At 40.4% G+C, this 18014-nt stretch overlaps 1 protein-coding gene across 1 annotated transcript in view; it reads right to left on the bottom strand.

The window, feature by feature from the left end:
- The window catches only part of SLC2A2 (solute carrier family 2 member 2), a 33903-nt gene extending 25963 nt beyond the window's left edge, over window positions 1–7940 (bottom strand). The window contains 1 exon segment of the mRNA XM_033088885.1: window positions 7811–7940. Within this exon segment, the coding sequence (XP_032944776.1) occupies window positions 7811–7822 (12 nt within the window). The 5' untranslated portion in view covers window positions 7823–7940.
- Between the last annotated feature and the right edge of the window lie 10074 nt (window positions 7941–18014).

Below are 18014 nucleotides of genomic sequence, written 5' to 3'. Positions count from 1 at the left end.
TTGAGCCTGCACGTGCACTGTCTGTGGCCCACAATCCTGCCTGATGGATCAACATATAATATGGCTGACTATACATTCTCAAGAATAGATCATATGTTGAGACACAAAACTAGCCTCAGCAAATTTAAGAAGATCGAAATAATGCCAAGCATATTCTCTGACCACAAGGCTTTGATATTGGAGATCAACTGCAAAAAGAAAGTGGGAAAACCCACAAATAAATGGAGACTAAACAGCATACTATTAAAGAATGACTGAGTGAAAGAAGAAATAAAAGGAGAGATCAAAAGATACATAGAAACAAATGAGAAATAAAATACATTGTATCAAAATTATTGGGATGCAGCGAAAGCAGTATTAAGAGGGAAATTTATATCATTACAGGCTTATCCCAAATAAACAACCTAACATTACATCTTAAAGAACTAGAAAAAGAAGAACAAATGAAACTCAAAGTCAGCAGAAGGAAGGAAATAATAAAAATTAGAGCAGAACTAAATGAAATAGAGAACAAAAAGACAATAGAAAAAAAATTAATGCAACAAAGAGCTGGTTGTTTGAAAAGATTAATAAAATTGACAAACCCTTGGCTAGACTCACTAAGGTAAAAAGAGAAAAGACACAAATAAACAAATCAGAAATGAAAGAGGAGAAGTTATCACAGATGCCACAAAAATACAAAGGATCAAGTGAGAATACTATGAAGGACTATATGCCACCAAATTCATTAACCTAGAAGAAATGGACCAGTTTTTAGAAATATATGCCCTTCCTAGACTGAATCTTGGAGAACTGGAAAATCTAAATAGACCAATCAACAGTAAGTAAATTGAAACAATCATCCAAAACCTTCCCAAAAGCAAAAATCCAGGAACAGATAGTTTCACTAGTGAATTCTACCAAACATTCAAAGAGGATTTAATACCTGTCCTCCTCAAACTCTTCCAAAAAAATTGAAGAAGAGACAGTACTTCCTAATTCATTTTATGAGGTCAACATTACCCTGATACCAAAACCTGGTAAGGATAACTCAAATAAAGAAAACTACAGACCAATATCTCTGCTGAATACAGATGCAAAAATCCTCAACAAAATACTAGCAAATTGAATACAACAATACATTAAAAAAATTATATATCACGATCAAGTAGGGATCATCCCAGGGGCATAAGCATGGTTCAACGTAAGCAAATCGATCAATATGATACATCACATAAACAAAATAATAGACAAAAATCATATGATTATATCAATAGACGCAGAAAAAGCATTTGACAAGATACAACATCAATTTATGATTAAAACACTTAATAAAATGGGTATAGGAGGAAAGTACCTCAACATAATAAAGGCCATATATGACAAGCCCTCAGCCAATCTCATAATTAATGGTGAAAAACTGAAGCCCTTTCTTCTACGTTCAGGTACACAGCAGGGCTGTCCCCTATCACCTCTGCTTGTCAACATAGTGTTGGAAGTCCTTGCCACGGCAATCAGGTAAGAGAAAGAAATAAAGGGCATCTAAATTGGGAATGAAGAAGTTAAACTGTCACTTTTTGCAGATTACATGATTCTTTATATATAGAAAATCTTAAAGACTCCACCAAAAAAACTATTAAAAACAATAAATATAGTAAAGTTGTAGGATACAAAATCAATGTACAAAAATTCATTGCATTGGGCCGGCCCGGTGGCTCAGGTGGTTGGAGCTCCGTGTTCCTAACTCCAAAGGCTGCCGGTTCGATTCCCACATGGGCCAGTGGGCTCTCAACCACAAGGTTGCCAGTTCAACTCCTCCCGCAAGGGATGGTGGGCTCCACCCTCTGCAACTAACAACGGCAACTGGACCTGGGGCTGAGCTGTGCCCTTCACAACTAAGACTGAAAGGACAACAACTTGACTTGGAAAAAAGTCCTAGAAGTTCCCCAATAAAGTCCTGTTCCCCTTCCCCAATAAAAAAAAAAAAAAATCTTTAAAAAAAAAATTCATTGCATTCCTATATACTAACAATAAAATATCAGAAAAAAGAAATGGAAAAAAATTCCTTTTTCAATTGCAACTAAAAGAATAAAATGCCTAGGACTAAACTTAACAAAGGAGGTGAAGGACATATACACTGAAAACCATAAAACATTATTAAAAGAAATTGAAGAAGACCCAAAGAAATGGAAAGATAGTCCGTATTCATGGACTGGAAAAATCAACATAGTTAAAATGGCCGTATTACCCAAAGCAATACACAGATTTAATGCAATCACATAAAAATCCCAGTGGCATTTTTTTTCAAGAAATAGAATGAAAAATCATCAGATTTGTATGGAATTACAAATGACCCCAACTAGCCAAAGCAATCTTACAAAAAAAGAACAAGGCTGGAGGTATCATACTCCCTGACTTCAGTTTGTACTACAAAGTGACAATAATCAAAACAGCATGGTATTGGCAGAAACACAGACACACAGACCAACAGAACAGAATTGAAAACCCAGAAATGAACCCACATATATATGGGCAGAGAATACTTAACAAAGGAGCCAAAAACATACAATGGAGAAAAGAAAGCCTCTTCAATAAATGGTGCTGGGAAAATTGGAAAGCCACATGCAAAAGAATGAACCTGGACTGCTATCTGTCACCATCTACCAAAATTAACTCAAAATTGATCAAAGACCTGAAACAATAAACTGTATAGAAGAAAGCATAGATACTAAACTTACGGACCTTGGGTTAAAAGAGCATTTTATGAATTTGACCTCAAAGGCAAGGGAAATAAAAGCAAAAATCAATGAATGGGACTATATCAAACTATTAAAAAGTGTCTGCACAGCAAAATAAGTCATCAACAAAACAAAGAGGCAACCAACCGAATGGGAGAAGATATTTGCAAAGTACACCTCTGATAAGGGGCTAATATCAAAAATATATAAAGAACGTGTAGAACTCAGCAACAAAAAACAAACAATCCAATTAAAAAATGAGCAGAAGACCTGGACAGACACTTCTCCCAAGACATACAAATGGCCAACAGATATATGAAAAAATGATCAATTTCACTAGCTGTTAGGGAAATGCCAATCAAAACCATAATGAGATACTACCTCACACCTGTTATAATGACTATTACCGACAAGACAAATAATAACTAGTGTTGGTAAGGCTGTGGAGAAAAAGGAACACTTATACATTGCTGGTGAGAATGTAAATTGGAAAATTTACCATAGCTACTATGGAAAACAGTATGGAGTTTCCTAAAAAAATTAAGAATAGAATTACCATATGAACCAGCAATCCCACTCCTGGATATCTACCCCCAAAATCTGAAAACATTTATCCATAAAGATATATGTACCCCGTGTTCATTGCAGCATTATTCATGATGGCCAAGACATGGAAACAACCAAAGTGTCCTCAATAGATGATTGGATAAAGAAGATGTAATACATATACACAGTGCAATATTACTTGGCCATAAGAAAGGATGAAATACTGCCATTTGCAACAAGAGTGATGGATTTTGATATTATCATGCTAAGCAAAGTAAGTCAAACAGAAAAATCAAGAACCAATTGACTTCACTCGTATGTGAGATATAAAACTGAAAGCAACAAAGGAACAAGACAAACAAACAAACAAACAAAAACTCATAGACACAGACAATTTAGTAGTTACCAGAGGATGGGGGTGGTGGTAGATGAGGGTAAAGGGGTTCAAATATATGGTGATGGAAGGAGAACTTTGGGTGGTGAACACATAATGCAATATATAGATGATGTACTATAGAATTGCACACTTGAAATCTATATAATTTTACTAACCAGTGTCACCCCAATAAATATAATTTAAAAAAACTAAAAAACCAAAAAAAGTGTCCAACCAGTGACAATGCCAATAGTGAGTGGGGGTGCTACAAAAATGGAAGATGAGATGAAGGATGGCTGCAGCAGATTTGATCCCCCATAATCTCCATCAGCCCTCCCCTGCCACTTCAAATACACAATCTAAGTCACAACAGCTGTTCCTACATTAGCTGTTCCTACATTATTTGATAAAAATTAAAATTAATTTTCAAAGATAGAAGTTTTCTGGAGCTCCAGCCCCATTTGCCTTCCAACCAAATTGTTGTAAGTAATTGCTATAGAAATACTGGAGCTTCCCCGAAGATCAATTTCTCATGTTATAGGGATAACAAAAAAAGCAATTATATAGGAGATAAGGGAGTTTTCTAGCGTTTAGAAATCTTAGAGTGTTCTTAAAGTTCTTGTTTTCTGGTCTTTCTGGCTTCTTTTTCAGAGTTGGCTCTGGTCCTGTCACACCACAGCCTGCAGTTCCCTACTTTAACTCCCTGAGATAGAAAATTTACCCAGTTAGTTAGATAAGAAGCAAACTCATCAATTTTAAGCAGGTCGCTTGCATTTCTAAGACTTCCCAACTAAAGTGATTGTTCCAAATATCCAAGTCTTTTGAACGGTTTGATTGCATCCGTCCCACCACCTTTTTACCTCTTATTTTCAGGCTTAATTTCCCTCTCCGAACTTCATTTTAAAGTGGCTCTTTGCTACCTATCTCTTCCTTTAGCATTGTGAAACGAAAAGAGCTTACATTTATAGTCAGCCTTCTGTGTGGCTTGGTACTTGACTTGGTCAGAGAAGGTTTTGTCTATGACAGGGAAGATTTCTGAAAACTACGAAGTCTGAATTAGCCTACCAACCCTTATCCATTCCATCTCATGTCCAAGAGGGTGATTCAAGGATAGGCACCTAGGAGCTAGTGAAACAGTGAGAACTTAGAGAAGATCTTACTGTATCCACACTCTGGGATTCTGAAGGGTTCCTGTTCTCTCAACAGCCCTGTAGGTAGGAATCATTATTATCATTTCACATATGGGAAAACAGAAATGGATAGAGTAAGAAACTTGTCGAAAGGCGTTTACCTACCAAGTAGAAGATCTTTAAGCCTTTTCCCTCAACCTCTTCACAGGCTATAAGGTATTAACCTTGAACTTTTAAAAAGACTAACCATTTAGAGGTTAATAATTTTAAGTTAGAGAAACTAGGTCCCATGTCCAATTAAAAATATTCTGAGGGATAAATGTCTAAGAATAGAATGGGCACATGGCTGAACCTCAACGTAAAACAAAATGTGATGTTTATTTTGAGGCTTAGAAGTCAGATTGGTGTCTATTAGGAAAAACAAGGAGACTTGGGATCAGAAAAGATAGTAGATGACATGCTAGGGCCCTTAAAAGCTCTGAGCCTCAGTTTCTTTACCAAAAAATGGGTATAATACTAGCTAATGTATAGGATTATTATAAAGTATAGACTAAATAAGATATATAATATGGTCTTCCTAGAAATAGTGAAAGGGCTATAAAACAACTGTTTCTTTAATCACATCATTGCCCTCTCATTCATCATTCTTGCCAGTCAAATACCTGTCAACTTTTCATACATCACTAATAATCTTCACAACAGTACTAAAAAATACATGAAATTATCCCCATTTTCCAGGTGAGGAAACCAGGGCTCAGAGATTAAGTAGTTTGTCCGACACACACAGCTGGTAAGTAACAGGTGTTCTAGTATTGGAACTTAGAGGTGATGTTCTTAAACTTCCACTGCTAAACAAAAAAGCATATTTTCAGTAGCTACAGATTGACTAGATAGGGAGAAGAAGCTTGTAATCTTTCCTCTAAACCACACGCTTCCAAATGCCGACCCCACGGTGACCTTTCATCCAACTTTGGAAAAGGCCAAGGACCTCTCAAGCCATAGAGTTTTTAAGCTGACAGGGACCTTAGAGAGCCATGGATTCTTGTCTAATCTCTTCATTTTCAGGTGAAGATGCTGTGTCCAAGTCCCTTGTCTGTGTAACACAACGCATTACTGGGCACATCCAGAGTGAGGGCCCGGGTCTCCTGACCTTCTCTCTCGTGTTTATCTCACTTCTTTCAAAGTCTGGGTGGATTTACGCCGAAACATTACTTTACATCAGTTCTCATTTCTTCTGGGTTCCATTACTAGGCAATTCTTTAGTTCTCAAGAAAAGCCTAGAGCACAACTTCTAAGTCCCCCTAAGGGAATTTAATGATAGTTCTAAATGAAGCTTAAGCATCTACTGTGTGTGAGGCACTGTGGTAAGCACGCTGCCTTTCCTTTTGCAATATCTTCCAAACTTCAGTTATTTGAACACTATCTTCATGATTTTTGCCAAATCTACATACCATCTATATATATACCGTGTTTCCCAGAAAATAAGACCTAGCTGGACAAGCAGCTCTAATGCGTCTTTTGGAGTAAAAATTAATATAAGACCCAGTCTTATTTTACTATAATATAAGACTGGGTCTTTATAATATAATATAGTATAATATAATACCGGGTCTTATGTTAATTTTTGCTCCAAAAGACGCATTAGAGCTAATTGTCTGGCTAGGTCTTATTTTTGGGGAAACACAGTATTTACCTAATATTACCTTCAAAGTTCTAACTGCTTTAGCTTTTTCCTAGGCTATAATAGGAAATCATGATGTCCTAATTATTCTTTCAGTACACATTATATGAATACATAACTAGTAACATTAAGATGTTTGTCTTCCGAGTCTAATATTATCTCATTTAATTACTCCTAGAACGTAAAGAACTACTAGAATTCCTGTATATCCCATATTATATCCCAATATGTTCTTATTTTGTTGCAATATAGAAAACCCAAGTTAAATAACTTAACCCTGGTCTCAGAGCAGGTAAGTAGCATCAGCACACCCCAATCCAAGCCCGACTGACTGCAAAACCCATGTTTTTAGCCTTGTCGCTCACTGACATGAAGCAATGCTTGGCAGAGTAAGTTACAGCAGATCAGCACTTAACGGTCCTCCTCTAAGAAGAGGATAGATTTACCTCTGGTATGACTGTGGGTAGGGGTGGGGGCCTTTGATTGGGGGAAACTTATAAGGGAGCAACAGTATTACACTATTTTTATTTTCGAGTTTTTATTTTGAAAAGTATTATATCTGCAGAGAAGTTGAAAGAGTAGTGCAGTGAACACTCCATAACCTTCACCTGTGTTGACCAATGTTTAACATTTATCACTTTTGGATAACTCTCAGTGTCTGTGTGTGTGTGTCTGCATTGTTGTGCTGAATCATTTCAAAGTAAGTGACAAGTATGTGCCACTTCACTTCTAAGTACTTTAGCACGTACTCACTAGGAACAAAGTCAACCTCCTAGGTGAGTATTATACCATTATCTTATCCAAGAATGTAACAGATAATGTGAATATTATCTAATATATAACTCATTTTGAAAATTTCCCAAGTGTCCCTACATTGTCATGTAGAGCTATTTTCTTCTTCCATCCACAATCTAAAATTAATTGTCGCATTTGGTTGTCAGTTCTTAGTTTTCTTTAATCTAGAACAGTCCTTCTACCTCTTTTTTTTTTTTTGTACATTGACGTTTTTGAAGATTTCAGACCAGCTTTCATGATTAGTTAGATGCAGGTTAGTCTGCCTTCTTTTGTTTTTTTTTTTCTTTTTCACATTCCTTTAGTAATATGGTTATACAGAATCACTTGAGAAAACATTACATAGACTAGTCAGAAAACGGAGCAAATATCCTTAAAGTCCTAATTACTGAATAAGAAATACGATTTTTTAGCAGCCAAATGAACTACCAATTGAACAAGAGAAGTGGCTTTGATCTGTGGTGGCTACACACACCGTCCCCCAAGTCCTCCATATGCTCACTGACTTCAGTGGATTCATCTGTTCATTTCCTCAAAGCTGACTTAAAATGAACACAAGCTGCTTTACCTGATCTGGCATTTTGTAGGTTGGAAGTCCTCTTAATTCCTGGTCCTGTAGTGAGTGTGGCACATACAGCTGGGCAGCTCCTGCCTGCCTTTTCCCAGCTTCCCAAGACTAAGTTATACATTAGAGGAGGAGGAGCAAGGCAATGAGGGAGTTGACCTACAAGTCCAAGTCTAATCATAGTGGAGGCTGAACATTGATGGAAATCTAATCAATAAATGCTTCGCCTCAAGAGAACCGTGACTTCTATATCTTTGTTCCACTAGGAAAGAAAATAGGAGCAGGTCCTTTACACGTATGTTACAAACCCGAGGCCATCACGTTTTAAAGCATGTGTTAAGTGTAGCAGTAACCGGGACCAGGTGAAAAGCAGATGAGATATGCTGGGCTGTCAGGCCATGTTGTGGGGACGACAGACAAAGACAAGGACACAGGAGTCACACTGTACTCTGCCCTGCAGAGAACCATGTGGTGTTTGTGCTTCAGATCTGGGCTGTGTGGCCAGAAGCCATTGTAGGCTTGAGTGGTTACCTGAATGAGCTTTAGAGAGTTACGAACTTGGGTTTGAATCTCATCATTCTACGACTGGTGGTGTGACCATAAGCCATGGCTCACTGTGACTTTTCTATGCTTTAATTTTTTTCACCGGATGCAATGAAAAGAACAGTACCCACACTTTATTTTCTTGGATGGATTCAATGTGATAACATATGAGTGCTCAGCATAGTGCATATTAAGTGCTCAGCAAGTGGTGGTGTCATTGTTTTTATTATTATTATTATTATTATTATTATCATTATTGGTTCTGTGTATGTCAAGAGGCGCTCATTAGCGGCAATAGTGTACTCAGATAAATCTTTGCATATGGCTTGAGCTCGTGCCCTTCTGTGCATCCTCTCTGCTATCCAATCCCTGTGGGAGGTCCAGGTGATATCAACATTGAATGAGCTTGAGTTGTGCTTGGTGACTAGTGTCCACTGAGTCTCAACTGGAACCAGTTCCCAGCAGAGGAAATGTCATGTACAGCAGCAAAAACGAGGGGTGGCATAGTGAAGAGGTAAAGGAGACTGAGATTTCATCTGTCTTTTATTTCACCACCCTCTTTTCATTTCTATCACCTCTGCAAAGTAATGCACCTGAGTAAAGATTCCAGTTCAAACCACAAACTTTTATTGAGTCCAGCAGTGCCAGGCTCAGAAATACATGAGATAAATAAGACACTTAGGAGCTCAAATGTACCGGGGGTGCCAAAAAAATGCACACAAGTGGACACCTTGGTCAACGTTGCTCAAGCAGTAGTTCGCTGGCCGTAATCAGAAGTGTCTGCACGCTGATGGTTACCACTTTGAGCACCTCTTTTATTAATAATTGCAGAAGTCAGACGTGATTTGTATTCATCTTTTGTTATCGGTATATATTATTACAATTTTTAATAGATTTTTCCTTTCTTAAAAGGTGTATACATTTTTTTGGCACCCTCTGTATAAGGAGAGACGATCATAAATGCAAACATGCCATGCAGTAATTTCTTAGTGGAAAAGCATGTACAAATATTATTAGCCAAGATAGTTAATCTTTATTGAGTTCTTGCTTGGTGCCAGGTGCTGCTCTCAGCACTTTACATGGATTAACTTGTTCTATCATAACATGAGGCGCTTTCTGTTGTAGAGCCAAGCTTTGGGGGACAGCTTTGAAAACAGACCTTAAGGAACGCAGAAAGCCACACTGACCTTGGTGCATAGCCGGCTCCTGGCTTCCCTCACCAGTTTGAGCTGGTGATGCTCATGCCCTGTTGTCAGAGCGGGGGATAATCAGGAGAGGATTCCTTAGCAATCACTTTCCAGTGACGCGACACTGCAGGAATCTTGGTGAGGCTGTCAAAAATGATCGTAACTGTCTGCTCTTTTCTTCCAACCTTTGCTCTTTGAATCTTCCTTTTAAGAGAGGGAATTGGCCTTGAGTGCGGCGTGAAACCGGTTAGTTTTTAACTTGTGCGGGTCGCGAGCCCGCGCACGCGCGTTGGGGGCTGTTGTCCCTGTTGGAAACACGCCCTGCCACTCACTGTGAGGGACCTTGGGGCTGTCTGTCAGGCCAGCTTCCTCTGAGTGAGCCGAAGCCTCTTTTGTTTGGCTCTTGCTCAGAAATGAATAATCTCTTCCCCATTTAGGAAAGGGCCGAAACTTTATCTCCGGGGTGGGGGTGCAGTTACAGTGATTGCATGGATGGATTTAGCCCGCGCAGAACTGATAATTGCATTTCGGCCTCTCAGGAGAGTTTGCCTTAGTGCGCACCCGAGGAGCTGCGCGTCCGATTGCACCGCGGCATCTTCGTTGTTTCCCTGGCTGTGAGATAAAGGCAGGATTTTCGCGCTGTGCTCTCGGCATGAGGGCCACTCAGTGAGGTGCTCCAGTGCCCAGAATCCCCCAGAGATCCCGGCGGGGCGGGGTGAATCCAGCTGTGTGTGGTTGTTCTTTCGGCTTCACAATTTAAACCCTTCCGGTCACATTCTAATTACACCTGGAATCATTTCATTTTCATAGCAGATACCCATAGCTCTAGGTGGTAACTTTCCAAGGACAGAAGAGCGTGTCCCTCCTTTGTTTGCATTATTACCCTTCCATTCAGTAAAACGAGAGTTTGTACTTTATTTCTATAAGTGGGAAGAAAGAAAACCAGCTGTCTCAGCACGCTGCATTTCTCTCTGATTGGGTCAGTTGCGGAGAAGTACTAAGGCTCTGGGGAATCAAATCAAATGAGTTCAAACTGGGCCGAGACAACAGTGGAGGAGAATGTTGGAAAATCCTGATCCCTGAAGAAGGCCAGTATATTTTAAGATTTCTGAGTCAAATTTGTTCCCATTGTAGCCTGCCTTTCTCACCCTTTCCAGAGACCTCTCTGGTCCAAGCCACGAGCACTTCGGGAGAGTGACTGCAGTCTGCTACCTGGCCTCCCTGCCTCCATTCCTGCCCTACAGTTCCTTTTCCACAGAGCAGCCAACGTTGATTTCAAAATGAAATCAGACTATAGCACTCCCTGCTTAAGTCTCTGGAGGCTTTCCAGTGACCCGTAGAAGGAAACCCATATTCCTCACCATGGCCTGAGCAACCAACTTGAGGGAGCCTTCCCTGCCTCAGACCTGATCCACTGCTCACCGCCTCCTCCTCTCGGCTCAGTCACGTTGGACTCAGACGGTTTAATGTGTACCAGGCTCACTACCTTTGTACTCAGTGGGCCTCTGCGGAGCGTGCTCCACCCCAGATTTAGATGTCATTCAGATGACTAGAGAGGCTCTCCAAGGTTACGCCTGCAACTCATTCTCAGGCCTTTGCTTTATTTCCTTCATAGCACTTCTGCTTGGTATTTAATTATTCTCTATTGCTTTATTATGTAAATATTAAATATTAATAAATTAATTACATTTTAAATCAAGTGTTTATTGATTTAAATATTAGCATTATTACATTTTATTATTTTATTATTTACTTGTCTATTATGTTGTCCCACTTTTCCCAGCAAATCTAAGGTCCATGAACGTAGAGACCTTGCCCATCTTGTTATTCCCAGGGTCTCTGAGAGTGCCTGGTCCATGGTAGACAATAAGTATTTGTTTAATAAATGAAGGAAGTTCAAAAAAGGTTGCCATGTGCTTTGTTGCAATGCGGAAAGAGCTGTCTGAGGCTGACATTGGGACATTTATTGATTTAACAGTCACAAAATGCAGTATTTACTGAACATTTTACTAGGCACCGGTTACAAAACGGAACAAAACAGACAGGGTCTGTGTTCTTGTGGGGCTAACGTTCTATAATAGAAACTAAATGAGTGCCAAGGAAGAAAACAACAGCGGGGCTCCCGCTTTAGAAAAGGTGCTCAGCAAAATGTTCTTTGAAGAAGTATTGTCATGCAGGGTGTCATGCAGGGTCTCTGGTCCCGCTCCCCACATAAGAACACAGGACATGGTGAGGCCAAAAAGGAACACCCACAGAGCCATAGATAGGGGAGTCATACCACTATATTCTCGCTGGCGGCTGGGTTGGAGACACAGGAATCAGGAGCCACACTATCCGCAACCTGCCGTCCACTTCTCTGCCAACCAACCTCACTCGCTAGCTGCAATCCGCCGTGCTAACTGCAATCCGCTCTTGCTAGCTCAGCCACCATCTTCCTTGTAGCCCCCATTTTTTGCTAGCGTAGCCACAGCAGTTATATTAGTGGCCAATGGCTCACTGGTTACAGCTGACGGCCAACTAGCCACAGCTGATGGCCATCCAATCACAGTTGATGGCCATTTACTACCTGAGCCAGCACCTTTCCACGTGAGGCCGAGAGCCTGGAAACTGAATTCCTGGCTCTGTCCCCACAAGTATTTTCTTAGTTGATACCAGAAGAATAGAGGGGGGAAATACGTCCAAAGCTTGAGGAAGGAAAGAACTTAGGTTGAAGAATAAGAGAAGTTTGGGTGAAGCAGGAGAGCAAGAGGAAGTGGGGACGGATGGTACTGGGGAAACAGACAGCAGCCATAGTCATACAGGGCCTTGTGGATCATGGGAATGAGCTTGGATTCATTTGAGGGGCAATAGAAAGTCACTGCAGGGGATGAAGCCTGGGAGTGAGATGATCTAATACATGTTTTAAGATGACTCACACTGTTGAGTGAGGGGTGGATTGAATGGGGGCACCTGTGACAAAGGAGAGACACAACTGCAAGGTTCTTACAACAGCTCAGACTAGCTCTTGACCACCAGATATAATGATGATAGGAGGGAAAGAGAAGGAACAAAGTCAAGATGTATTTTGGGGGTAGAGCAGACAGGACTTGTTCATGATTGTTTTGAGAGAGGAGGGAAAAGATGAACTCACGATAGCAGGTAGTTTTCTGGCTTATTAAACTGGGATGGCTGTGGTCCCAGGATTTTTTTCATTCATCTGAGGGATAATCCAGGTTCATCTCCCAGTCCTCAGGGAGGGCCACAATAAAATAATCAAAACAGATATATTTTGTTCCACTTTTTAAAAATTAAACTTTTTGAGATAATTGCAGATTCAATTGTAAGCAATAGTGCAGTTGTAAGAAATAATGCAGAGAGATCCCATGTACACGTTACCCAGCTTCCTTCAGTGTAACATCCTGTAAGACTACAGGACAATATGACAGGCAGGATACTGACATCAGTACAGTCAGGATACAGAACATTCACATCACCAAATCCTCATGTTGCCGTCTTATAGCCACACCTACTTCCCTCTTAATCTTACTGACTTCTAAAGTGTGGCAACCACTAATCTCTTCGTGTTTCTATAATTTTGTCATTTCAAGAATGTTATAAAAATGGAATTAGATAGTAGGTGTATTAGTCAGGGTTCCCCAGAGAAACAGAACCAATGTATACGCACATACACATCCTCTTCTATCTGTTTATCTACCTATCAGACATGGATTTGTTTTAAGGAATTGCCTCTCATAATTGTGGGGGCTTGGTGAGTCCAAAATCTGATGGGGGAGCCCGGCAAGCTGGTGACTCAGAAAAGAGTTGCAATCCAAATCCAAAGGCAGTCAGCAGGAGAATTCCCTCTGGCACTGGGGAGGTTGGATTTTTGTTCTATGGGACCGTCAGCTGATTGGATGAGACCCACCCACATTCTGGAAGGTAATCTACATTACTCAAAGTCTGTGGATTTAAATGAAAATCTCATTCAAAACATCCTCAAGGAAACATTCAGAATGTTTAAACAAATATCTGGGAACCAGGGCCCTGCCAGGTTGACACATCAAACTAATCATCACAGCATGTAACCTTTGAGATTGCCCTTTTTTTTTTTTGGGGTCTATAATTCCCTCAAGATGCATTCAAGTTGTTTTGTGTATCAGTAGTTTGTTGGTTTTTATTGCCAAGTGGTATTTTATGGTATGGATGTTGTGGGGAGAGTCCCAGAGAGCAGTTTCCGGGCTCTTGGCCTCACGTGGAAAAGTGCTGGCTTGGGTAGTAGATGGCCGTCGGCTGTAATCATATGACCATCCACTGTGGCTGGGTGGCCATCAGCTGTTACCAGTTAGCCATTGGCCACTAACATAACTGCCGTGGCTACACTATAGGATTGGTTGGTTGGCAGAGAAGCGGACTGCGGATTGCAGCTAGAAAGTGGGGTTGGTTTTCGATTGGCAGAGAAGCGAATGGCGGATTGCGGCTAGCAAGTGTGGTTGGCAGAGAAGCAGAAGGTGGATTGCAGTTAGCAAGTGGTTGGTTGGTTGGCAGAGAAGCGGATGGCAGATTGTGCATCGTGCGGAGCCTGCTTCCTGTATCTTCAACCCAGCCACGAGCGAGAATATAGTGGTATGACTCTCCTATCCATGGCTTCGTGGGTGTTCCTTTTTGGCCTCACCATATCCTGCGTTCTTGTGCGAGGAGCGGGAATGGAGACCCCGCATAACACCCCACATGACAGATGTACCACAGTTTGTTAAACCATTTATCTTTAAAGGACATCTGGATTGCTTTCACATTTGGGTTATTCCAAATAAAATCTATAAACATTTGTGTTAAAAAACAAAACAAAACACAAAAACCAAAACCCTTTTTGTGTGAACCTAAGTCCCCTTTTCTCTGGAATAAATGCCCATGAGTGTAACTGCTGGGTCACATGGTACTTACACATTCAGTTTTTAAGAAACTTCCATTTTACATTCCTATCAGCAATGTAGGAGTGATCCTGTTTCTCTGCATCCTCATGATTTGATATAGTCGTTTTTTATTTCAGCCATTCTGTAATGATATCTCATTGTGGTTTTATTTTTTTTCATTTCTTTAATGGTTAATGATGTTGAATATATTATCATTTGTTTACTTGATATCTGTATATCCTTTTTGGTGAAATGTATCTTCATGTCTTTTACTCATTTTCTAATTATTGCTTTGGTTAGTGTGTGCATTTCTGTTGAGTTTTGATAGTTGCTTACATATTTTAGATACTAGTTCTTTATTGGATATATGCTTGGCAAATATTTTCTCCCACTCTCTAGTTTATCTTATCATTCTATTAATAGGATCTTTCACAGAGCACAAGATTTTAATTTTGCTGAAGACTAATTTATCAATTTTTCTTTTTCTTTTTCTTTTTTTTTTTAAGATTTTTGTTTAAAATGTAGTTAATAGCTCAGAATACCAAGATGGCACAGTAGGAAACACTGTGCTTTCTCTCATGACCACATCAAAATTACAACTAAACTACAAAGGAACCGCCATTGAGAATCACCTAAAATCTTGCTGAACCAAAGCCCTACAACTAAGGACATGCAGAAGAAACCACTTCAAGACTGGTAGGAGGGGCAGAGACATGGAACAGGCTGGTCCCACACCCACAAGTGACCATTAAATATTGGAGGTTCTCCCATTCCTCCCCCCCACAGGAGCGAGAGGTCCCAGTCCCCCTAGCTCAAAATTCCAGTGCTGGGGAGAGGAGTCCCCACAATTTCTGGTTGTGAAAACCAGCGGAGACTGTGACTGAGTGAGACAGTGGGTAGCTGGAGTCCCAGGTGCTACTCTTAAAGAGACCACAAGAGGACTTACCCACCAGTGGAATCACTTGCTCTGTGCTCCAGTACTGGTGCAGCAGCTGGAAAGGTGGCAGGGACACATGGTGGGGAATTGAATTGTCTGGTTTGGGACGGGGCCTGGAGAGGCAGCTTTCTCCTGGATGGAGGAGCTGGCAGAGGCCATTGTTTCTTTGCTGAGCCCTCCCCATTCCCATGTGAGAACACAGGTGGCCACCATATCTGAGTCTCTGCCTTTATTTGGCACACCCTGGTGATTTGAGACCCTGCCCTGCCCAACTTTTGGATGCACTCAAGCCGCTTCCAGGGGCTTTTTTGTACAAACCACCTGCCTTAGCTTTCCACTTTCCTACAATGTCTCAAAAGTTCACAGAACCCAGACAAGCAGCATCTGGCTTCAGCATGTCCTGTACCTCTGGCTGAGCAGCCCTAAGCTTGGTAATAGTGGCAGCCAGCCTTGGTTCATGGCTTGGCTTCTCAAGGCACATATAAGCATGGCACAGGTGGGAACCATCTGCAGATTTCTTTGTGGCTCCTGCCAGGTGGCCCTGGGTGGGGCACAGAGCATGGGCTGTGGCTGAACTTGACCTATAGTGGATCCCTTTCAAGGTGGTCTTGGGGCTGGTACTCTCAATGGCCAGCTCAAAAAAAGCTGGAACATCACCCAGCCACCTCCAAAAACGACACACCCAAAGGGTGGATTGAGCAGGCACCAGAGCCCTGCTGAGGCAGATCCTGCTCTATAGGGTCAGCCCCTGCACCATAACTCCACTGTAGTCATGGCTAGTCCTCACAACCAATGAGTCCGAGGGTCAGTCCCTCTCATTGATCTGCAGTTATCAACCAAGGCTCAACTACAAGAGGAGGGCACAAAGAACCCACACAAGGGACACACCTGGAGCGTGTGGCTAAGGTGACCAGAAAGACTGCACCACTGAACCCCACAGCACACCTACTACATAAGACCACTCTACTAAGACTGGAAGACATAGCAGCAGAAACAAACACAGGGAGGTAGCCAGAATGGGGAGACAAAGAAGTATGTCCTAAATAAAAGAACAGAACAAAGACCCAGAAAAAGAACTACACAAAATGGAGACAAGTAGTCTATCAGACAGAGTTCCAAATTCTGGTTGTAAGGATGCTCACTGATCTCAGGGAGAACTTTAACAAAGAGATAGGAAACATAAAAATGTAGATAGAAAACATGAAAAAGAACAACCAGTCAGAAATAAAGAATACAATAATGGAAATGAAGACTATATTTCAGGGAATCAACTGTAGATTAGATGAAACAGAGGATCGAACAAGTGGTGCAGAAAATAAAATAGCAGGAAATACCCAACTAGAACAGCAAAAAGAAAAAAGAATCTATAAAATTGAGAGTTTAAGGGGCCTCTGGGACAACATCAAGTTTATCAACATTCTCATTGTAGGGGTACTGGAAGGAGAAGAGAGAGAACAAGGAATTAAAGAACTATTTAAAGAAATAATGACAGAAAACTTCCTAACATGGCAAAAGAAATAGATATACAATCCCAAGAAATGCAGAGAGTCTGAAACAAGATGAACCCAAAAAGGACAACACCAAGACAGCATAGTTAAATACCAAAGGTAAAGACAAAGAGAGAATCTTAAAAGCAGCAAGAGAAAAGCAGTTGATTACTTAGAAAGGAGCTCCCATAAGATTGTCAGCTGATTTCTCAAGAGAAACTCTGCAGGCCAGAAGGGAGTGGCACAAAATATTCAGTGATGAAAAACAGGACCTACAACCAAGATTACTCTACCCAGCAAAGCTATCATTTAGAATTGAAGGACAGAAAAAGAGCTTCCCAGACAAGAAAAAGCTAAAGGAGTTCATCACCACCAAACCAGTATTACAAGGAATATTATTAGAGGGACTTCTTTAAGATGGGAGGGGGGTTAGGGATGGGTGAAACGGGGAAGGGATTAAGAAGTACAAATTGATTGTCACACAGTAGTCATGGAGATGTAAAATATAGGGAATATAATCAATAATATGGTAATAACTATGTATAGTGCCAGGTGGTACTAGTTAGGGGGATCACTTCCTAAATTATATAAATGTCTAATCACTATGCTGTACACTTGAAAATAATATAAAATAATATTGAATGTCAACTCTAATTGAAAATTTTTAAAATGGGGGAAAAGATCAATAATATTGTGATAGTGGTACAGTGTCAGATGGTTGGACTTATCATGGTGTTCATTTCTTTAGCATAGGGAATAAAATCAATAATGTAGTAATAACACTGTATAGAGCTAAGTGGGTACTATTGAATAACTATGATGTATGCCTGAAACTAATATAATATTGTTTGTTAGCTGTATTTTAATAAAAAATCTTAAGAAAAAAAAAAAAGAAAAATATAATTAACAAACAAGATTATGTTAGTTTCATGGACCCACCATAGTTATGCAACATTTATATACCTAAAGAAGTGATCACCATAACCCCAGCAACCATCTGACACCGTATTATGCTGTCACAATGTTATTGACTGTATTCCCTATGCTGTATATTACATCCCCATGACTTATTTGGTTTATACCTGGAAATCTGGACCTCTTATTCCCCTTCAACTTTTCTGCCCTTTTTAAATTTCAATTACAGTTGACAGTCAATATTATTTT

The sequence above is a fragment of the Rhinolophus ferrumequinum genome, chromosome 2 (assembly GCF_004115265.2).
Source record: "Rhinolophus ferrumequinum isolate MPI-CBG mRhiFer1 chromosome 2, mRhiFer1_v1.p, whole genome shotgun sequence".
NCBI lineage: Eukaryota > Metazoa > Chordata > Mammalia > Chiroptera > Rhinolophidae > Rhinolophus > Rhinolophus ferrumequinum.
The sequence above is the reverse complement of the archived record's forward strand: the minus strand, read 5'-3'. Positions and strand labels throughout refer to the sequence as shown.